Raw genomic sequence first — 17,744 nt, 5'->3', positions numbered from 1 at the left:
ACAAGGGAGTGCAGGGTTAGGGGAGAAGGGGCATAGGAATCCACTTGGGCTTTGACCCCCCCACTTCTACAAAGGTTCCAGGTTCAGAGTGGGTAAATCAATCATTTTGTTTTGTTGGTTAATGAATACTTTGTGAAATGTTTATATTTTATGGAAACATGGATTGTTAGTTTTAATAATAACTCTGTTAAGATTACTAAACACGATAGTACGTTCATATTTTATGTATGAAGCTACTCCTCAATTATCTCCCATTGACATAAGAGATCTGCTTTTGCTCATGTGGTCATTTATTTACAATAGTTTACTTCACTGCTAGTGCTATGACTTAACATGTTCTATTTAATGATAAAGAACAGCAGAAACAGCTGTTCAATCTGAGATTCTAATTCAGTTTTCTCATTCTGCAGATGACACTGGGAATTTAATGATGTCCTCCATGCAACTTATCTACTTCTAAGTCATCAAGGGGTTTTTTTGCTTGTTTTGTTTGAATTTGTATTCTCTCTCACACCTTTAATGTTACTGGTGCACTGAAAATTCTGGAGATACAGTACACCTATACATGCCTCTAACATTCATCTGTGTTCTTTGTCTAACCCCTTAACAGCAGATGATTCCACTCATCCAAACCATATGTTCCACACTTTATACTTTATTAAAGACTGAGCATTGACTGAACATTTTCTAACAGTCTGTTTAAAGGACTGCTCTTAAAGATGAGCCAAACTTACACCTACTCAATAAGAAATGTACACCTAGGTCTATTTATAAGCAATTTTTATTTGAAAGCTTAAATGACAGACACAATTTGTACCTTCCTCATTTTTGTTTTTTAAATCAAAACATTTTCACTTCCTTATTATCCTTGATTTTCTATTAACGTAATTGTGGCATGACTACTTTCCACAGGAAATAAAATCCATCTCCCCTCCCATACAGAATTATTTACTACAAGTACAGTAGAGAAGTTCAGATGAAAATAAAGAGCAAGATTATGATGAAATACTAAAAGAGCTAATTATATAAAGTGTGGAGATAAGGGAACAAAGAATGTGCAGAGACACAGGACACCAATCTTTGAAGGATGTACATACCATGGAGGGAGAAATTATTTAGGATTGTACAAGGAAATAACATAATGAGATGTACCACATGCTTAAATAATGCTGTCAGTCTCCAGTAATTATAGTGGGATAAAGCACTGGATAGTAGCCATTCTCTCAGTCACATCTACTGCTCCTCCTGACCTGTAGAGTCCAAAAACCATGTGGTAACCACAGAGAAACTTCAGTAGAAACAGTACTTCTTTCTTATTCTCCAGATCTCCTCCCTGTATAGAAGTGAAAAGTGTGGCCCCATCAGATTTTAACCTCAAACACAAAAATGTATTTGAATGTTTATAGTACAGGATTTGTAACACCCTGAAAATAGGTTTCTTTAACTATAGCGGCACAACTTCTATAGTTAGAACAACTTTATGCAAATGAATTAGAGGGTGGTGGAGAAAGTGGGAGAAGACACTAAAATAAATCTCTATCTACGGACTGCTCTTAAATACAGGAAAAATGAGACTACTAGCTTTTTGCCTATATATTAATAATTGAAACACATTAGTTTTTCTGTTTCTGTAATGAAATTTAAATGATACATGAAGAGACTATCAATAAGAACAAATCAGAAAACTGTTTGTACACAAAACCCCTAGTATTAGTCTTTCCTCTGTCCCCTCCCCCTCCTGGAAATTTAAATCTTTCACATACAACACAGAATGAAAAAGCTGCATAAAACATTCCTATATTTAATCTGATTTTAACTCAGTGATGCTTGATTAAACATAAATTCAATGACAATGTGACTATGAAATTTTAATAAAAACAGCATTCATGGACCAGAACAATTAATGTTTCTTCAATATACAGATCTAAACTTTTGCAATATTCAGTAAGAACTATTTCTTTTGAGTCTTAACACTTCCAGAAACATATGCACAGTTGTATAAAAATTTCTGATTGCAAAGTTTATCCAACAAGCATATAGATGGCATGTAAGTTAGGTTTTTAGTTTTAAGTCCTCCCTTTTCTGTTACACTATAGCCACAAGTAGACATAATTTGGCTAGATTAGTTTTACACTTTCCCAAAGCTACTTCCCACAAGAGCCTTTTTCTCATTTCCTACTCTTGCAACAAATGTACCACTATTTCTTCTTCACTGCCAATTAAAAAAAAAAATAATCCACATTCCCTATCTTGGGAATGGTAAAAAAAAAAAAAAAAGTGTAAAGTACTGAATAGTCTTTCAAATCAGTCGATCAACATGAAGGTCCATTCTTAGTTGTGAAGGTATCACAGATAATGGGACCCTATTCCGAAATATTAGTCCAGTGTAGCAGCAGAAGCAAAAACAAAAAATCAAACTTAGAGCAGCGCTTAAAAATTTGTAAGTAATAGAGTTGGTAAGGGATATATATTATTTCTCCTCATATTTTAGATGGCAACTATTCAATTAGCCATTTTGCGGACTGGAATGAACAGGTGGGCAAACTTCACAAACCTCTACAAGTGTCACAAATTAACTGCATTCCTAAATACTCCTCATGTGCTTTCTTTCCTGTGGCTCCCATTCCCTTACAACCAATGACAACTGAGGGATGAGAATAACTGCTAATGAACACTGAATTATACTATCAGCTCTTTAAACTTTTTACAGCATATAACTACCCATCCCTTCCATATGTTTTTGTAGCACAGTGAGGACTGGATAACCACACTTGCAACTGGCAGAATTTTGCCCTAGTGTTGAAGAGTGACCATTAAGTAAACGGCTTTCAAAAGACCAGTCATATTAGGAGACATTGGGAAACTTAAGAAATAGCAGCTTAAATTGTTTGTGTGAAGTTAAAGGTGAAGAATCTTTGGGAGACACTCAAATAGCAGGTAATTGTAAAGCATGTAGGTGTTCCATGGATTTGGAGAAACTCAGTTGCCTTTAATAACACTTACTCATTTTCCTATGAAGGAGCCCACAATGATCTCATAGCAAGGCTGGGTGCATGGCAACACCAGGACTGAAACAAGGTAAGACCAAGGCTAGGAACCAGCAGGCACAGGAGCTATTGCAACCAAGTCTTCAAATGCTTTGAGCAGACTCTTCCCACTAATAAGACAGTGGAGCCAATCAGCCGGCCTACTACAGGCTGTGCTCATTAGGTTGCCCAGAGCCTGGCTCGGCTCCAGGCCCTGATTCCTGATAGGAGAGCATTGAAAAATGAGCCTTAACTCATTATCTGACTTTCCTCAACAGCCCTCTTGAGGTGAACATGTTTGACATATCACTCTCAGATATTATCAGTGATGCTGAGAGAGTAACGAACTGCAAAAGAATATAGTATGCAACGGAATTTTCTATTCATGTTGACAATATCATCCTGCCCATTTGATTTGTGGGGAGAAGCAAGAAATCCGCACAAAAGCTTCAACCACCAAACACTGTCAACAACTCTGATAATACACATTGTGCTGGCAGCAGTTACACTTTGATACAGTTTGAAGTTTCAGCATTGTTTGGTTTTGAAGAGCTTATTTGCAATTATGTAGCAGACAGTCACAGAAAAGACAAGTGCTATATTAAAGAGGTGCACCTCCTGTAAAACAAGCAAAAAAAAAAAAGTTATTCTAACTATTCAGCACAACAGCCAAAAAATGCTGAGTTCACTTTTGGGTGTCACATTATTTTAGAATTTGAAGGCAGAGAGCGTAAAGCATACCTGAAGGATAACATACTTAGAAGCAAGGTCTGTAAGGAAAGGTAAAGAGCTCAACTTATTAAATATAAAGGAGAGTGGGAGGAGACATACCAACCCTTCATGTGTTGCAGAGAATTACTAGAGTAAGTGGACAGAAATAAGATGAACTTAAGCAAAAGCAAGGACAACTCAAGCTAAACACTGGCAGAACATCATACATATGAACAGCTAAACATCGGAACACACAAGTAAGGGGGGGAGGGATGCAGGGTATTCTTATTAAAAGTGGAGTTTGCCAAGTCAATTTACGGCAGCAGCAAAGTTCAGTCCCTCAGACTACCATCAAATCTGGTCACAGGGCAGTCGCCAGCGATGCGTGTCATTGTCTGTTTTTGGCCACAGCTGCACATGGAATCCTTTTGTTGGCCCCAGATGTGAGGGTTGGCTGCATATTTACCCTGGCCCATTTGAAATTGGTTCAGAAGGACACATGAGCAGTGTGGGCAAATCACGGCTGGGTCCACACATGACTGGGTCAGTTATAAGAGAATGGTTTCCGACATCAGCTGCAGACCATTGCTCAAACCACATCGACATCACAGAGAAATCTCGACAGGACAAATGGGCCCACAATAGGGGCTTTGACAACAAACATACTGTTGGGTGGTCAAAGATGTCTGTGTATGGTGGTAGGCTCAGGTTTGCCCTGATCTTCTCAACCATTCGGACTAGAGCATCCTCACAATGGATGTGTGGAGGAGTGATGCTGCGTAACACGGGGAACCCGTGGTACTGAGCTGGTCAAAACGTCTCCGTTATGATGCTTATGGTTGAGTGTAGTTGTGCGTCCAATCAGTGGACCACATTCAAAGTCCTTTCTAGAGCTGAATCTTAGCACTTGCCAGCAGACATTTTTGATGTAATTTCGCCCCCCAATGTTGGAGTCATCAGGCTATCTCTGAGAGTACTGCAACATTGAGGGATTGTTAGCAACCAAATGCAGCATTATCAGGGTTAGCATTATTAGAGATATTCAATTAGCCAGGCACGATACACATCAATCAGGGATGTTCTACAGAAGATCTAAAAAAGAAAACAAAGATCAGCTCTAGCATGGTGCCAGGGGAAGGATGAGATGACATCAGAGCAAAGTTGCCTGAAGAGTAGCCCAAGAGTAAAATTCAGCCCACATAGTCCTAATATATAGCCCAGAAAGCCATTTTCTTGCTTTAACAGCAGGAAAATACAAGCAGATCAGATCAGCTACAGGTTCTTAAGTTGCTGGCAAGTTCAACCAAACCTGTGTGTCTCTTATCAAGGAAGGCACAAGTACAAGCAAATATTCTGGTTATGTGCACTTATAAATGTGTCTTGGAATAAAATACATGCATACTGGATCATACCCTTGGCTTCCTGGCAAATTAGCAGTTTGACCCTTTGTGTCACAATATTTGGGCAACCTTGTATTAGAGGTTCCTCACAACTCAAATTCATTATTGGATTTGTTCATGAGTGATTAACACAACAATTCAGTCTACCAAAATACTCATGATACTCAACATCAGGAGTACTCACTTCTCAGACAAGATTTTTTATTTTTTTGCCAGTGGTTTCCTAAAGCGAAAGTGAATTCATTTAGTTTTTGGTTTATTATATAACTTTCATATCACATTTATTAAATCATCACTTAGCTCATCACACTGAACCTCATGCCTACCTGAAAAGTTTCTCTTCCTGACAGATATCAGCAAACGCACACAAAGCTAAATTCCAAGCCAACAAATTAGTATAAAAATCAAGACAATTTAGAATCTCGGCACTGCCATGTCTGTCTGCAGTTGTTAAGAGCTGAATGGAAATCACTAAGGAGAAGGCAATGGAGAACGTGATAGCAAAGTCTGTTTTTAGTCTGAGTTCATCCCAGTTTGGATTCTAGAGTTCTGGGAAGAGAAAAGTCTTATAGATGCTTTGGTTTAGGCCATGCCTAACTGCAGTCATAGAATATTCCAGCTATTTAACTGGAGCGCTTCTATATGCTTTTTGCCCTTCATGTCTGATGTATTTACCATTATGTACCATGTATAACACTAGTTTCAGACCAAAAGGCAATTAATGTACCAATTTATACCCAGTACTGAACACTAACAAAACTGAAGATACAAAAGATGGCCTCTCTAAATAAAGTAACATGTTCTTTTCCTTTTTATACTTGCATCAGTTTCCAGTAGCATCACTTATGGCAGCCAGGAACAGGGTCTTCATTCCAGTGTGCTCCCCATTTCTCAGCTACAAGTTTGATGAAGTTGCCATGATTTGCATATAGCTTGAGTTTCTCACTGATGTCAACCCATTTCACTTTCCCAGCATCATCTCCTGCTTCCAGAAGCAAGTTATCCATTGTCTCACCTGATTGCCAAACAAAAGATTTAAGACAGTATTTTATCTTCTTTCCTGCCCTCTCACTATCCTGCATGCTCCATTACTCTCAGCTGCAGGAGGCCTGTTCATGCCAGTTTCACTCCAACTACTGCCATGAAAATGCCATTCCAGTTTTTAAGCAGCAGCTAGGACATTAAGCACATTCTTCCTCTGTGTTACAATTACCTCTCTCATACTTACATGCATAACTGACATTATACTGTCGAGCTGGAGACGGAATAGGTAGCCTTAACCCTTGTGTCACCATTTTTGCAGTTTCACAAGTGCCATGGCTAGCTAGTAAAATGAATGTGATTACATGCACTGTCTTCCTGCTAAAGTAAGTTTTAGGTTAAACTGATCTCTGCTCTTCTCTGCCCCTATTGCTGCAATGTTTTATACCCTTTATATAGCTAATGGTTGGAAACTTTCCATCCCGCATGCCATTCTCCAAGATGTAAACCAGATTCTGATACTACTATTTCAGCAGGGTACCTGAAAATACCAATGGCCTAATCCCACACTATAATGAAGAGTGAAGACAACAATAATTGGCTGTCTTTACAGGTCTTCACCAAAAACAATGCCTCTAAACAAGCAACAAGTCCTTTGCATTGGCTAGTTACTGGAACAGTTCTGAAAAATTAAATCCCTCCTCCCAAGTTTCATGATGGGACAGAAGAGTAAACCAAATTTAAAGAGACACTGTAGCAAGAACAAGGCTTCGTTAAATGTCTGGTCTCTAGCCAATAATTTATACTAAATATATATAAAATCTTAAAAATTAAGTTACATTTTCACGATTCTTCCAATATGTTCAATTGAAATAGATATCCTCCCAAAGCACCTATTTTTCTTAACATAATTTAGCCAACTAACCTTTAGGGATATTTATTGGAACCGGCTGAGCTGGAGAAAAAGATTACTGTGTGCCATGGGTGAACATCTCTGGGGAAAAAACTCACCCAATGACTTTTGTTCCATAGATTAACACCTAATTTTCACACTTGATGAGTTACGTGCATCTCAGGCCCTGTACCACCTTTCTGTCATCTTCCCCCTAGTTTGTAACAGCATATTTAGGGGAGCAACTACTAAAAAGGTAAAAATGTGGATACCCACCAGGTTCGTCATGGTAGTTCACAGCTTCTGTCTCTATCCAGGCATTATCTGTATTACGAGGATCATCCACATATCCCTTATACACCTAAGAAGAAAACAGACAATCTAAGCTGAGGGCACAACATTACAGGAGATGACACAGAATCTTAAAAGGCCTCACCGTTGGTTAAGGAATGACTGTAAATTGTACTAGTTTGCAATGTTCTGGAAGAGTACATGATCTGCTCCCCCAAACGAGTCAGCACATTCAAAAGCTTTTCCTGTTAAGTTTGAAGACAACCATTTTTGTGCTTTTTCCCATGCTGCCCCTCACACATGGGAGGAGCTCCTTATAACATTTACAAATCACTTCATTGTCTTACTTCAAATCCCTCTTTAAAAAACACTCCTTTCCCATAATGCAGACAAAAAATCTTGACAGTTAAGCAACTGGTGTGCTTAGACCACTGCCTATCATGCTGACCAATATTTTCTCATTGTTTCCTTATGCCCCCCACCCCCCCCCGGGTCTGTATCCACAGTGTCTCTTGTCTTATGCTTCGATTGTAAGCGCCCTGGGGCAGGGGTTGTCTTTTTGTTCTGCATTTGTACAGTGCCTAGCATAGTGTGGGGCTTCTACATGCTACCACAATAATAAATGGTATTAATCATTTAATCACTAGAACCCACTGAGCTCAGACACATTAATTATTGTTCGCAGAAAGGGAATTAATCCACAGGATAAAGATTGGAATACTCAGTAGAATGGCATTCTAAACAAGTTTCACAGACTCGCTATGATTGCGGCAGTCTGCATCTATCCATTGGTGAGGCACAAAAGTTAACAGAACTGGTGAAAACATTTAAAAATCTGAGAAACCTGAATGAAATTTTCCTGAAAGCTCTGAACCATTTTTCACTGAAATTCAAAATGCCACAGAAAATTTGCAAAGAAGAGGGGGAAAAAGATTTAAAATTATTCTAGACATTACAACCAGTTCCAGTTAATACTCTCAGTTCTTTTTCGATAGCTGCTTTGACAGCTGTCCTTTGAACTGAATGGTTTCTTGTGTGGTCCCTCTCCATTATTGAAGTTTTATAATCATGTAATGTCTCCTGAGGAAAATAATCCATGATCCTGGGCTTTCTTCCACGTCTAGAGCGATATTTATCTATTGAGAGATTAGTAGTTGGTGAGGCATAACAAATGCATCACTGTCCAAAGCTCTCTTTCCTATCAATTCCCCAACTCCATTCCACAGCCTTGAGGTGCCAAGCAATGCAAAGCAGCCTTTACTGCAAAACGGAGGAGCATCAGTAATGATGACCCTTACACAATTTATTGACATGCACTTTCCATTAAGGGACTGGCACAGAATGCGGTGTAAGTGCACTGTAATCACCCACAATAGACAAGGATTTAAGGAAGCTGTAGCCAGAAGATTCATAGGGGCTCGTACCTCCAGTAACTCTACTTGGCCATCAAAACAATACATCAGTCTCTATAAGAAAATGATACATAAAATGAGGATGTAATTGAACTTTTCCAGACTATGCCTTTTCCAGAGTGTAGATCCCAGATAAACAGGGCTCTATCTAATTCTCTCTCATGTTACGATTCTACACCCAAACGTGCAACTGGCTGATACCAAAGCACAGTTCCCTGCTAGGAAACCACATATTAAAGTTCAGAAATCCTCAGTTGTAGGGATATTTCCAAGCGAGGAAGGACACAAGTAGAATCCACTCCCACAGTACAGCACAGTGGCGTCATGGATGAAACCATTCTGCTACAGTTTTTCTTTAGTCCCCTATAAATTCTATTGATGTTTGAGTATGTTTTTTAATAAGATACAAGGTTACCATAGAAGAAGAAAAGGTTTACCACAAAATGTTCCTGGTTGAAGAGTCTGTTCATTTGCTTCTCCATCTCTTCCTTCTCTGCTCTGGATTTCTGTAAGGAGTTTAAGGCCTCCTCACTAAATTCTCGTTTCAGTGTGGCACTGATCTTCTCTCCTGGATCTACCATACCCTAAACAAAAACAAAAACACCCATTGCTGATATCTCTTTGACCCTGTCTGCTCTCCTTATTCCATCTGCTCTTTATTCAGTATGTTCTATTGGTCTGTGTTAGACTGTAAATCATTCAAGGAGGTATAACGGATTTGTGAAGAGTTATGAACACCAATAGTAATCAACAATAATAAAAGAAGCGTGAAATCTGTAAATAAATGAAGCTGGAAAGAATAGTCCTAGTTAGATGCAAATACTGTCTTGTACCATGACAATAAAAAGAAAACAGTTTAATGGCTTTTTGATAAAACAATATTTTAGTTCTCCTTGATGCTTTCTAAAGTGCCCTCATATGCCTCACAAGGGGAAGTCATTCAGAGGATATGCACACTAGCTGTCAAATCAATACCAATTACATTTTCATAGCCTTACTAGACAATAATTGTCATGTCTGCTTGGTGCTTTGGTTCTTACCCCTGGGATGGCCCATTCCCCACAGTCTTTCCTCTTGATTGCTACAAACTGTAAAATGTTCTTGCCAGAGATTGGGTGAATTATTTTATTGCCACTGCTATCTCTCTTCCACCTGCAGGGAATGACAAACGAGGAAAATTATTTTCCATTCTTTGGAATTAAGCAAGGTCATCAAGTGAATGAGACTGTTTCTGCCCCTGCAGTATTTGCTCTTGAGGTTGGAAGGTATGGTGTGGTGAATGAGGCAGGACTGTAAAACAGAAATCATCATCTTGTAATAAGGCAGCTGAAAGCTGCCCTGAGAGAACTGGATTAAATCCCTGCCTTTGCCAGAGTTCCTAGGTGATGCTGGGCAAGTCACTTAAAACTTTTCACACAAATTGTGGATTCCTTATTTTCTACGTGCCCACTTTTAAATACCTGAGACAAGAGTGCTGAGCGCTCGCAATTGCTACTAAAGTCAACATGAATTGTGTTTGCTCGGACACTCTGGCATCAAGAAAGCATGGTCTGGAGGAATGAGTAAAGGGCTTGGGAATTAGCTACTGCTTATCTGGGAGTTCTTATCCTGGCTCTTCCACTGATTCACTGTGTGCCCTGATAAGTCTCTATGTCCTTGCTTTAGTTTCCTCATCTGTGAAATGGGGATAAAAATGCTCTCTTATCTCCATGGGGAGTTTAATGTTTCTGAAGTATTCAGATATTAGGTTTCAGAGTAGCAGCCGTGTTAGTCTGTATCCGCAAAAAGAAAAGGAGTACTTGTGGCCCCTTAGAGACTAACCAATTTATTTGAGCATAAGCTTTCGTGAGCTACAGCTCACTTCATCGGATGCTGTAGCTCACGAAAGCTTATGCTCAAATAAATTGGTCAGTCTCTAAGGTGCCACAAGTACTCCTTTTCAGATATTAGGGTTATACTGTGGTGATGAGCAGCCTAAAAAGCCTATGAAGAAAGTAATAAATTTGTACTTAGAGCAGGGTTTGGATGGAATGCAATAAATAAGCTACAGGGCCTACACTGAACCATGATCATAAAAAGAAATACTGATCTGTTGCCTCACTTCCTGAGCACTACTCATCCTGTAAATTGGATTAGGCAATGGTGCGATGGAAAAAAATGGTATATGATCATGTTATTAAAGACTGTATCACAATGTATATGCCCATGGGGGCCAAATTAAGGTTGCACAATCACCTTAATTCTGACATCTAATTTTTGAGTGCTTGACTTTGCCACCTAACAATTTTTATTTTAATGTGTTTTTGTATGCAATGTTTATATATATATTGAATTTTAATGCAATAATATCATAAAACTGCTATGTGTTTTGACCTGAACAGCAGAGAGGATCTCCTCAGATAAGGCATTAAAACCAGACAGCATCTCAAACAGTGCAATGGAGATACACATCTCATGATGTGCCGTGCTGAATTTCAGTTATTACCAGTTGTGAATTTCAAACCTACAATCTTTTAAAAAGGATAACTAGTAATTTTACACAGAGCATTGGAAACGCCCATTGGCATATTATGATGAGAATCATGCAAGGTATTCTGCAACACCACTGTGCTTTCAGATGTTTTTACCACGTCATCTTGTGTATACTTTCCTACGGTGGTTTATCAGCTGCGTTATTCCTATTTTTTTTTTTAAAATCCGCTTCCCCAGTTAAAGTAATGGTCTGTCCTGATTACTTCCCATTCACCTCTCCAAAAATGAAAATAAAGCATTTACCTAATATTTCATTAAACTAACTGCACATAAATATATCTATTACATGGATGTTACCTATCAAAATATAATCATAGTTTTTCATATACAGGTACCTGACATGTACACATGAATGCAAGTTCTACATTTTTCCATTCTGCTGGCCTATCATCCTCTGATCCTGTCTCCCTTACCTAGTTATAATAGGATCTGCAGCATGGTTTGGTCCCCAGCGCCCTAATAATCCTCGACCCACCAGTCCCGTCCTGCCTGATGGATTTCTGAAAGAGAAGGTGGTACATATGAAATCCCCCATTGTCACAAACATACAGCTAAGAGTAGCATAAAATCCCTCCTTTACCTGTAAAGGATTAAGAAGCTCAGATAAACTGGTCGAAAGGACCAATAAGGGGAGAAGATACTTTCAAATCTGTGGGGGAAGGTTTTTGTTTTGTGCTTCTTTGTGTTCTCTCCGGGCCAGCAAGGAACCAGGGCAGGGAAAGTACATCTCCGAAAGCCATACCTGAACTGAGCATCTAAGATTACAAACTGTAAGTAATAGGAAGGAAATGTGTTAGATTATCTTTCGTTTTAGCTTGTAAATTTTCCCTAGGCTAACAGGGAGGTTTATTCCTGGTTTTTTTTGTGTTTTTCTTTTTTTGTAACTTTAAAGTTTTGCCTACAGGGGAATCCTCTGTGTTTTGAATCTGATTACCCTGTAAAATTACCTTCCATCCTGATTTTACAGAGGTGCTTCTTTTACTTTTTCTTTATAATAAAGTTCTGCTTTTAAGAACCTGATTGGTTTTTAGTGTCTTAAAGACCCAAGGGACTGGTCTGTGCTCACCTTGTTTACTCTCAAGCCTCCCCAGGAAAGGGGGTGAAGGGGCTTGGGGGGATATTTTGGGGAAACAGGAACTCCAAGAGGTCCTTTTCCTAAATCTTTGTCTAACTCACTTGAGGGTGGCAGCAGTACCGTTCCAAGGACAAGGAAGTATTTGTGCCTTGAGGAAGTTTTAACCTAAGCTGGTAGAGATAAGCTATGGGAGCCTTTCATGCAGGTCCCCACATCTGTACCCCTAGAGTTCAGAGCAGGGAGGGAACCCTAACACCCATATGTACAAATATTCTGGGAAGTCAGCTTCATTCAAATAATAAGGAACTACAGAAGAAGGAAAGAGGAGGATAACAATGTACATTTGGTCAAGTTCTTAGTGTCGACATATACCTCAGCCTCTCTCTCTCTCTCTCTCTCAAGGTATGGACAGAAAATATTATTAAACATTTTAGTGAGATCAAGCTCCATTACATTTCCTAAATTTGACAATAAAATATAAAAGTTAAACCACAACACTTTGTTTTGTAAACTCCTATAATGCTGTATTTTAAAATATGGCAAGGGATCCTGGAACTTTGGAGGGACATTCTTTGGTTTGTTCTTTTACCTTGGAATCTAAATACAGTAACCAAACACAGGAAAAAATGAAATGATGTCAAAGAACTAAACTAGTCTCACCTCCAGATCACGACTACAACTCTCCTGAAGGGTCTAAATTGTTCCTACTCCAAGGTAAAGGGTAAAGAGGACGGAACACGTAGCTGCACCATCCCAGGAGCAGTCTAGGAAGGAATTGTGACTGGTTTGCAAGAGCAGTTCTACATGCCAGGGTATGGGGGTCAAGGTCCCAACCTCATTTTGCTGGGGGGAGTAGCAGCCCTTCACAGTCTTCTCTAGCCTCACACATGGGCTGGCTATGTGGGTAGTTCATCGAGAAGAGTAAGGAGACACTGTATACTAGCAGGTAGGGGAAGGTCACAATCTTGCCCTCAGCTTGCTAGTCAGCTTTCCAATCTCATCTCTGATGTGTGGAACACAAGAATGGAGATTATAAACACTTACCTATAGAGAATAAACAGTTTAAATATAATGTGCCAGATTCACCTCTGCTGCAGAGAGGTACAAACTGTACCTTCCTGTGTCAATGAGAACTGCTGCATCCAGTCTGAGAGAGTTACACCTCAGGGAAGGAGGTGGTGTTTCCTTAGAAGTTCTGCCAGCAGAAGCTAAAGCAGGAATGCACTGATGCAACACATCCTACAGCACATTCTCCCACACATGTAGATCTACATCCAACCCATCCTCCAATCTTGGGAGCTGGGTTAGCTACAGGCCCACCACTTCATTGCTCCTTTACAGTTCTCTTCTAAGCAAACTTTCTGGTGTGGGACTTTGCACCAGTGAAGTCAGCACAGATAATGTGCTCTTCTGGTCTAGTATGTAACACATGCTAAATTAGATACAAAAGACATTAAAAACACACCTTCTCAAATGACATTTGTGAGGAGTTCCCCTCAGGGTGCCACCAGGAACTGGGGTACACTGAGCCCTCTGACCCACCAGCCTGGGCCCCTTCTCACATTGCACTGTTCTGACAAGCTGCAGACATGCCCCCAGTCCTACACTTCCACCAGCATACACCCTAGGGACACATCCAGTTGCAGTTACATGCAAGCTCTCTGCCTAGCCACTGCACGAAACAATAGAAAGGCTACAGCCAAGGTAACTCTCAGCTCCCCAGGCACGCACCCCCTCTGGAGTATAAACCCAAAATTATATCGTCTTGAGCTGCACAGGAAACTGTACAGTGTAAGCTCATAGAGTTCACCCCCCTGTCCCCTCAATGTGGAGAGGAATATGCAACAGCCTTTGTCCCTTGAGCTACAATTTCCCACGCACTTCACTCCAACTCACCGGTTTAGATAAAGCAAAAGCAAGTTTATTAATTGAAGATAGATTTTAAGTAATAGCAAACAGATCAAAGCAGATTACCTAATAAACAAACAAAAACACAAACTAAGTCTAAGATACTAGAAAGACAGGACATGAATTAGCAAATTCTCACCCTAGCTGATGATACAAGCAGGCTTCAGATTCTTAAGGGACAAGCTGCATTTGCCTGATGGCTTGGAATCCCCAGGTCTTTCATATACAGATTGAAATTCCTTTTGCCTGGATCCAGCACTTTCCCCAGTTCAGTCTTTGTAATATTGATATCTCAAGATGGAATCCAGAATCATGTGGCTTGGGTCACATGTCCTTGTAGAGTCATAGCAGCCATTACTTACAGGCTGTCTGGAGTGTTCTCAGAAAGGCTCACCAAGTGGGAGATAAGCTTCTCCTAAGACCTATTGTTTTCCCTAATGGCTCATTGCCCTGAATAGGCTCTTCCCAACCAGCCATCTAGACTGAAAGCATCTTGTCTAATGGGCACTACACAGGTGTAACTACATTTGAAATACAGATACAGAGTCAATATTCATAACTTCAGCTACAAAAATGATACATGCATACAAACAGTTAACCACATTCAGCAAATCATAACTTTTTCAATGACATCTCACATGACTTATCTTGTACAAAATGCACCATAATTATGTCATAATCATACCATAATAATATTACTATGACAATATGTGGTGCAGTGTCACAACATTGACACAGAAGATTAAGGAGTAAAAATACCTACCTGGGCCTCCCATTTTCAACCTCATACAAGCCACTCAGACTCCTCCTCTCCACTTGTCCATCCTTCTCATTGAATCTGGGAGAAAAGTTTTTGGCACTGTTTCAGGGAAGAATAGTATAGAGTAAGTTACTAAATAACCAACAGCTGTTATTTATAGAGGCTGTAATGCCATCCAAAGGATCTGAAACACCAAAAATCTCAGGGCTGGCACTTGGTTCACCAAAATGTCTAAAACTGAATTGCAGCCCTATTTTTCTAAGCTTTTCCCCTGCCCCCATTAAAGTGTCAGTATTTGCAAACTGCAGAATCTCTCAATACTTCTAACAGGTGATATATGGATTTGACATTTTAAGTTTCTAAAATATCCACCTTTTGGGATGATACTTTCCATGACTGATTCTGGCCCAAAGTGTGTGTTTGTTTTAAAGTTTGAACAAAATCCCTTTGTCCACTTTTGAATTTGGCAAACATTTATTTTTCCCATTTTATAAATTTTTAACCAATTTTTTTGGAGCCAGGTCTACAGGACAAAATAGCCAAGCTTTGAAACTTGACATAGATACAATCCCCGAGGAGACCTTTGATTGGCTGTGATTTATCAAAATTATGAGCATATGAAAAATACACACTAAACACTTTTCCAATTAAATCACTGACTTTCGGAGTTTGCATTTAATTCCCATCAGTGCCTTTGAAAATCACGCCACGAGTCTATAGAGGGGCATGCACACACAGACATATAGAATGTGCATATTTCAAAAGGTTTTTTCATCAAATATTCATAACTTTACAACCATTGACCCAGTTTTCTTCAAACCTGGCTTGCTTGGAAGATTACACTGACACACAACATCTGGATCAGCACTTTTAAGAATTATGAACATTTAGAGGGAGAATATACCCTGTGCTATGGTTACTTTGCACTAGCACAGTATAGTCATTTCTACCCTAAGTCTTACAAGAGTCCTTGGTATTAGATGCTGTGCAAATAATACTATAATAATAAATGTAATCAAATATTAACGCAAAGTCAGGAAACATGAAAATTAAGATTGAAGCACTAACTAACTTTATTTCTCCCCTTTTGTGCAAGTGTTTGCATACAGTTTAAATACAGCATCACAAGATCTCTTAGACACATACATATCTAGTGTTGCAGAATATGTAGATTGCATTCTTTAATAAACAGTGTATGATTACAATATTAGACAGGATTGATATACATATGTACAAGCAAGCAGAGTTAAAGCTGGGCACTCAACCTTAACTTCTGAATTTCTTGAATCCAAGTGATCAATTCTAGAATTCTAACATTGTATTATTACTGTCTGTTTGCATTTCATATACAAATACAAACAAACGGAAATGTACATATTATGAAACACTTTCTCTGCCTCTATATAGCTGCTGCAGCAGTATTCTAGCCCTGATGTCGATAACAACTGAAAGGACAGTGTAGCAAGACTGAGATTTTACTCATCTTTATCCCATATAGAAAGGAAGCTCCCTCCTCATGTTACTAACCCCTTTCACTGCCATAGAAATGTGCATGTGTTACAGAACTAGCTTCATTTGAATATCTGGCTGTGCCTGGTACACCCATTCATTCTAGAAGAAAATTACTACCTATTCCATAGTCACAGGTGCAGTGCAGTAGAAGATGTTTGGACAGTTCACAGAGCCTATCCAAATTATACAGTACTCTAGCCAGGATTATTAAGTCCGTCACTTTCACAAGTACCAGGTGCACATGTAATTTTAGGAAAGATATTTAAAGCAGAAGTAGATCAAACTTCTCTCTATCAGCTGTATTTAAAACAAATTCCTTCCTTTCTCTACACTGGGTAGCAGAACCACATTCATCTAGAAGAACCCCCAATTTCTTTTGGTCCGACACTGCTCACCTGATCTGCGGATCTGCCCACGTAGGTCCAGCCAAGACAGAGGCTGCAGTGTATTCCACAGGTCTGTAATCCTCCCACTCAACTAGCCAGCTCACTTTATCAGTAGGTACTTTGCTGCGCTCAACCTTTGACCCTGGATATGGGGAGGTGTGAGCTTTGTTGTGGACATTTTCATTTGGATTGTAACAGCTCAACATGCTGACAGGGTAAAAATGGAACCAATGTACTGGAACTGAGCTATTGAGGGGGGAAAAAGAGTAAGTGTTACACTCCTGAAAATATATTAATGAAGTTATTTAATTCCAAGTTTTAGAATTCCAAATTGTAAAGAGAGAAAAAAAGACATGGTGTTAAAATTGTTAAAGTCGTAGTAACATATTAAGCTTACAAATATACAGTCAGTTCCATCTGCCCAGTGATTAAGCTGTAGTTGAGTAAACCAGAGAAATTTCTTCCTCTGATCTATCTACTCACAGGCTCTGAATATTGAATACCTTTTCAGCCCTAGCCAAACAACGCACTTTTACTAAAACCAAAGAAACTCAAAAAAACTGGATGATCTGAGCAAAATTGCAGCATAATTCTTCAACAGATTATAACAACTCATTATATGACCAAAATTTCTTTTGAGTAAAGAAGTGGTGACATTCCAAAAATACAGCATAGTTCAGCTCATTGGAATTACATTATAGTGTTACATAAGTATTATGAATACACACATCAGGAATTGTCATGTTGCTTCTTTTTATTTTATTTACAAAAAAGCGTACAAATCCAAATGAATAAATAGGCAATAATATTGCCCCATTCCTCAACTAGACCCACAACCTTTCCATCTGAGATCTCTTT

At 39.2% G+C, this 17,744-nt stretch overlaps 1 protein-coding gene across 7 annotated transcripts in view; it reads right to left on the bottom strand.

Moving 5' to 3' along the window:
• NUDT9 (nudix hydrolase 9) overlaps nucleotides 1–17,744 on the bottom strand; it is a 53,898-nt gene that overhangs the window by 27,367 nt on the left and 8,787 nt on the right. For 6 of the 7 annotated variants that reach the window (XM_073340638.2, XM_073340647.2, XM_073340645.2 and 3 more), the window contains 8 exons: nucleotides 16,896–17,132; nucleotides 14,992–15,087; nucleotides 11,659–11,745; nucleotides 9,754–9,865; nucleotides 9,151–9,297; nucleotides 7,287–7,371; nucleotides 5,960–6,152; nucleotides 776–4,829 (listed from right to left, as the gene is read on the bottom strand). In XM_073340638.2, the coding sequence (XP_073196739.1) occupies nucleotides 5,977–6,152; nucleotides 7,287–7,371; nucleotides 9,151–9,297; nucleotides 9,754–9,865; nucleotides 11,659–11,745; nucleotides 14,992–15,087; nucleotides 16,896–17,132 (940 nt within the window). In that variant the 3' untranslated portion in view covers nucleotides 776–4,829; nucleotides 5,960–5,976. Of the gene's footprint in view, nucleotides 1–775; nucleotides 4,830–5,959; nucleotides 6,153–7,286; nucleotides 7,372–9,150; nucleotides 9,298–9,753; nucleotides 9,866–11,658; nucleotides 11,746–14,991; nucleotides 15,088–16,895; nucleotides 17,133–17,744 lie in introns of those variants that run through there. The other variant, XM_073340642.2, reaches the window with a different exon arrangement.

Source organism: Lepidochelys kempii, chromosome 4, assembly GCF_965140285.1.
Source record: "Lepidochelys kempii isolate rLepKem1 chromosome 4, rLepKem1.hap1, whole genome shotgun sequence".
NCBI lineage: Eukaryota > Metazoa > Chordata > Testudines > Cheloniidae > Lepidochelys > Lepidochelys kempii.
The sequence above is the reverse complement of the archived record's forward strand: the minus strand, read 5'-3'. Positions and strand labels throughout refer to the sequence as shown.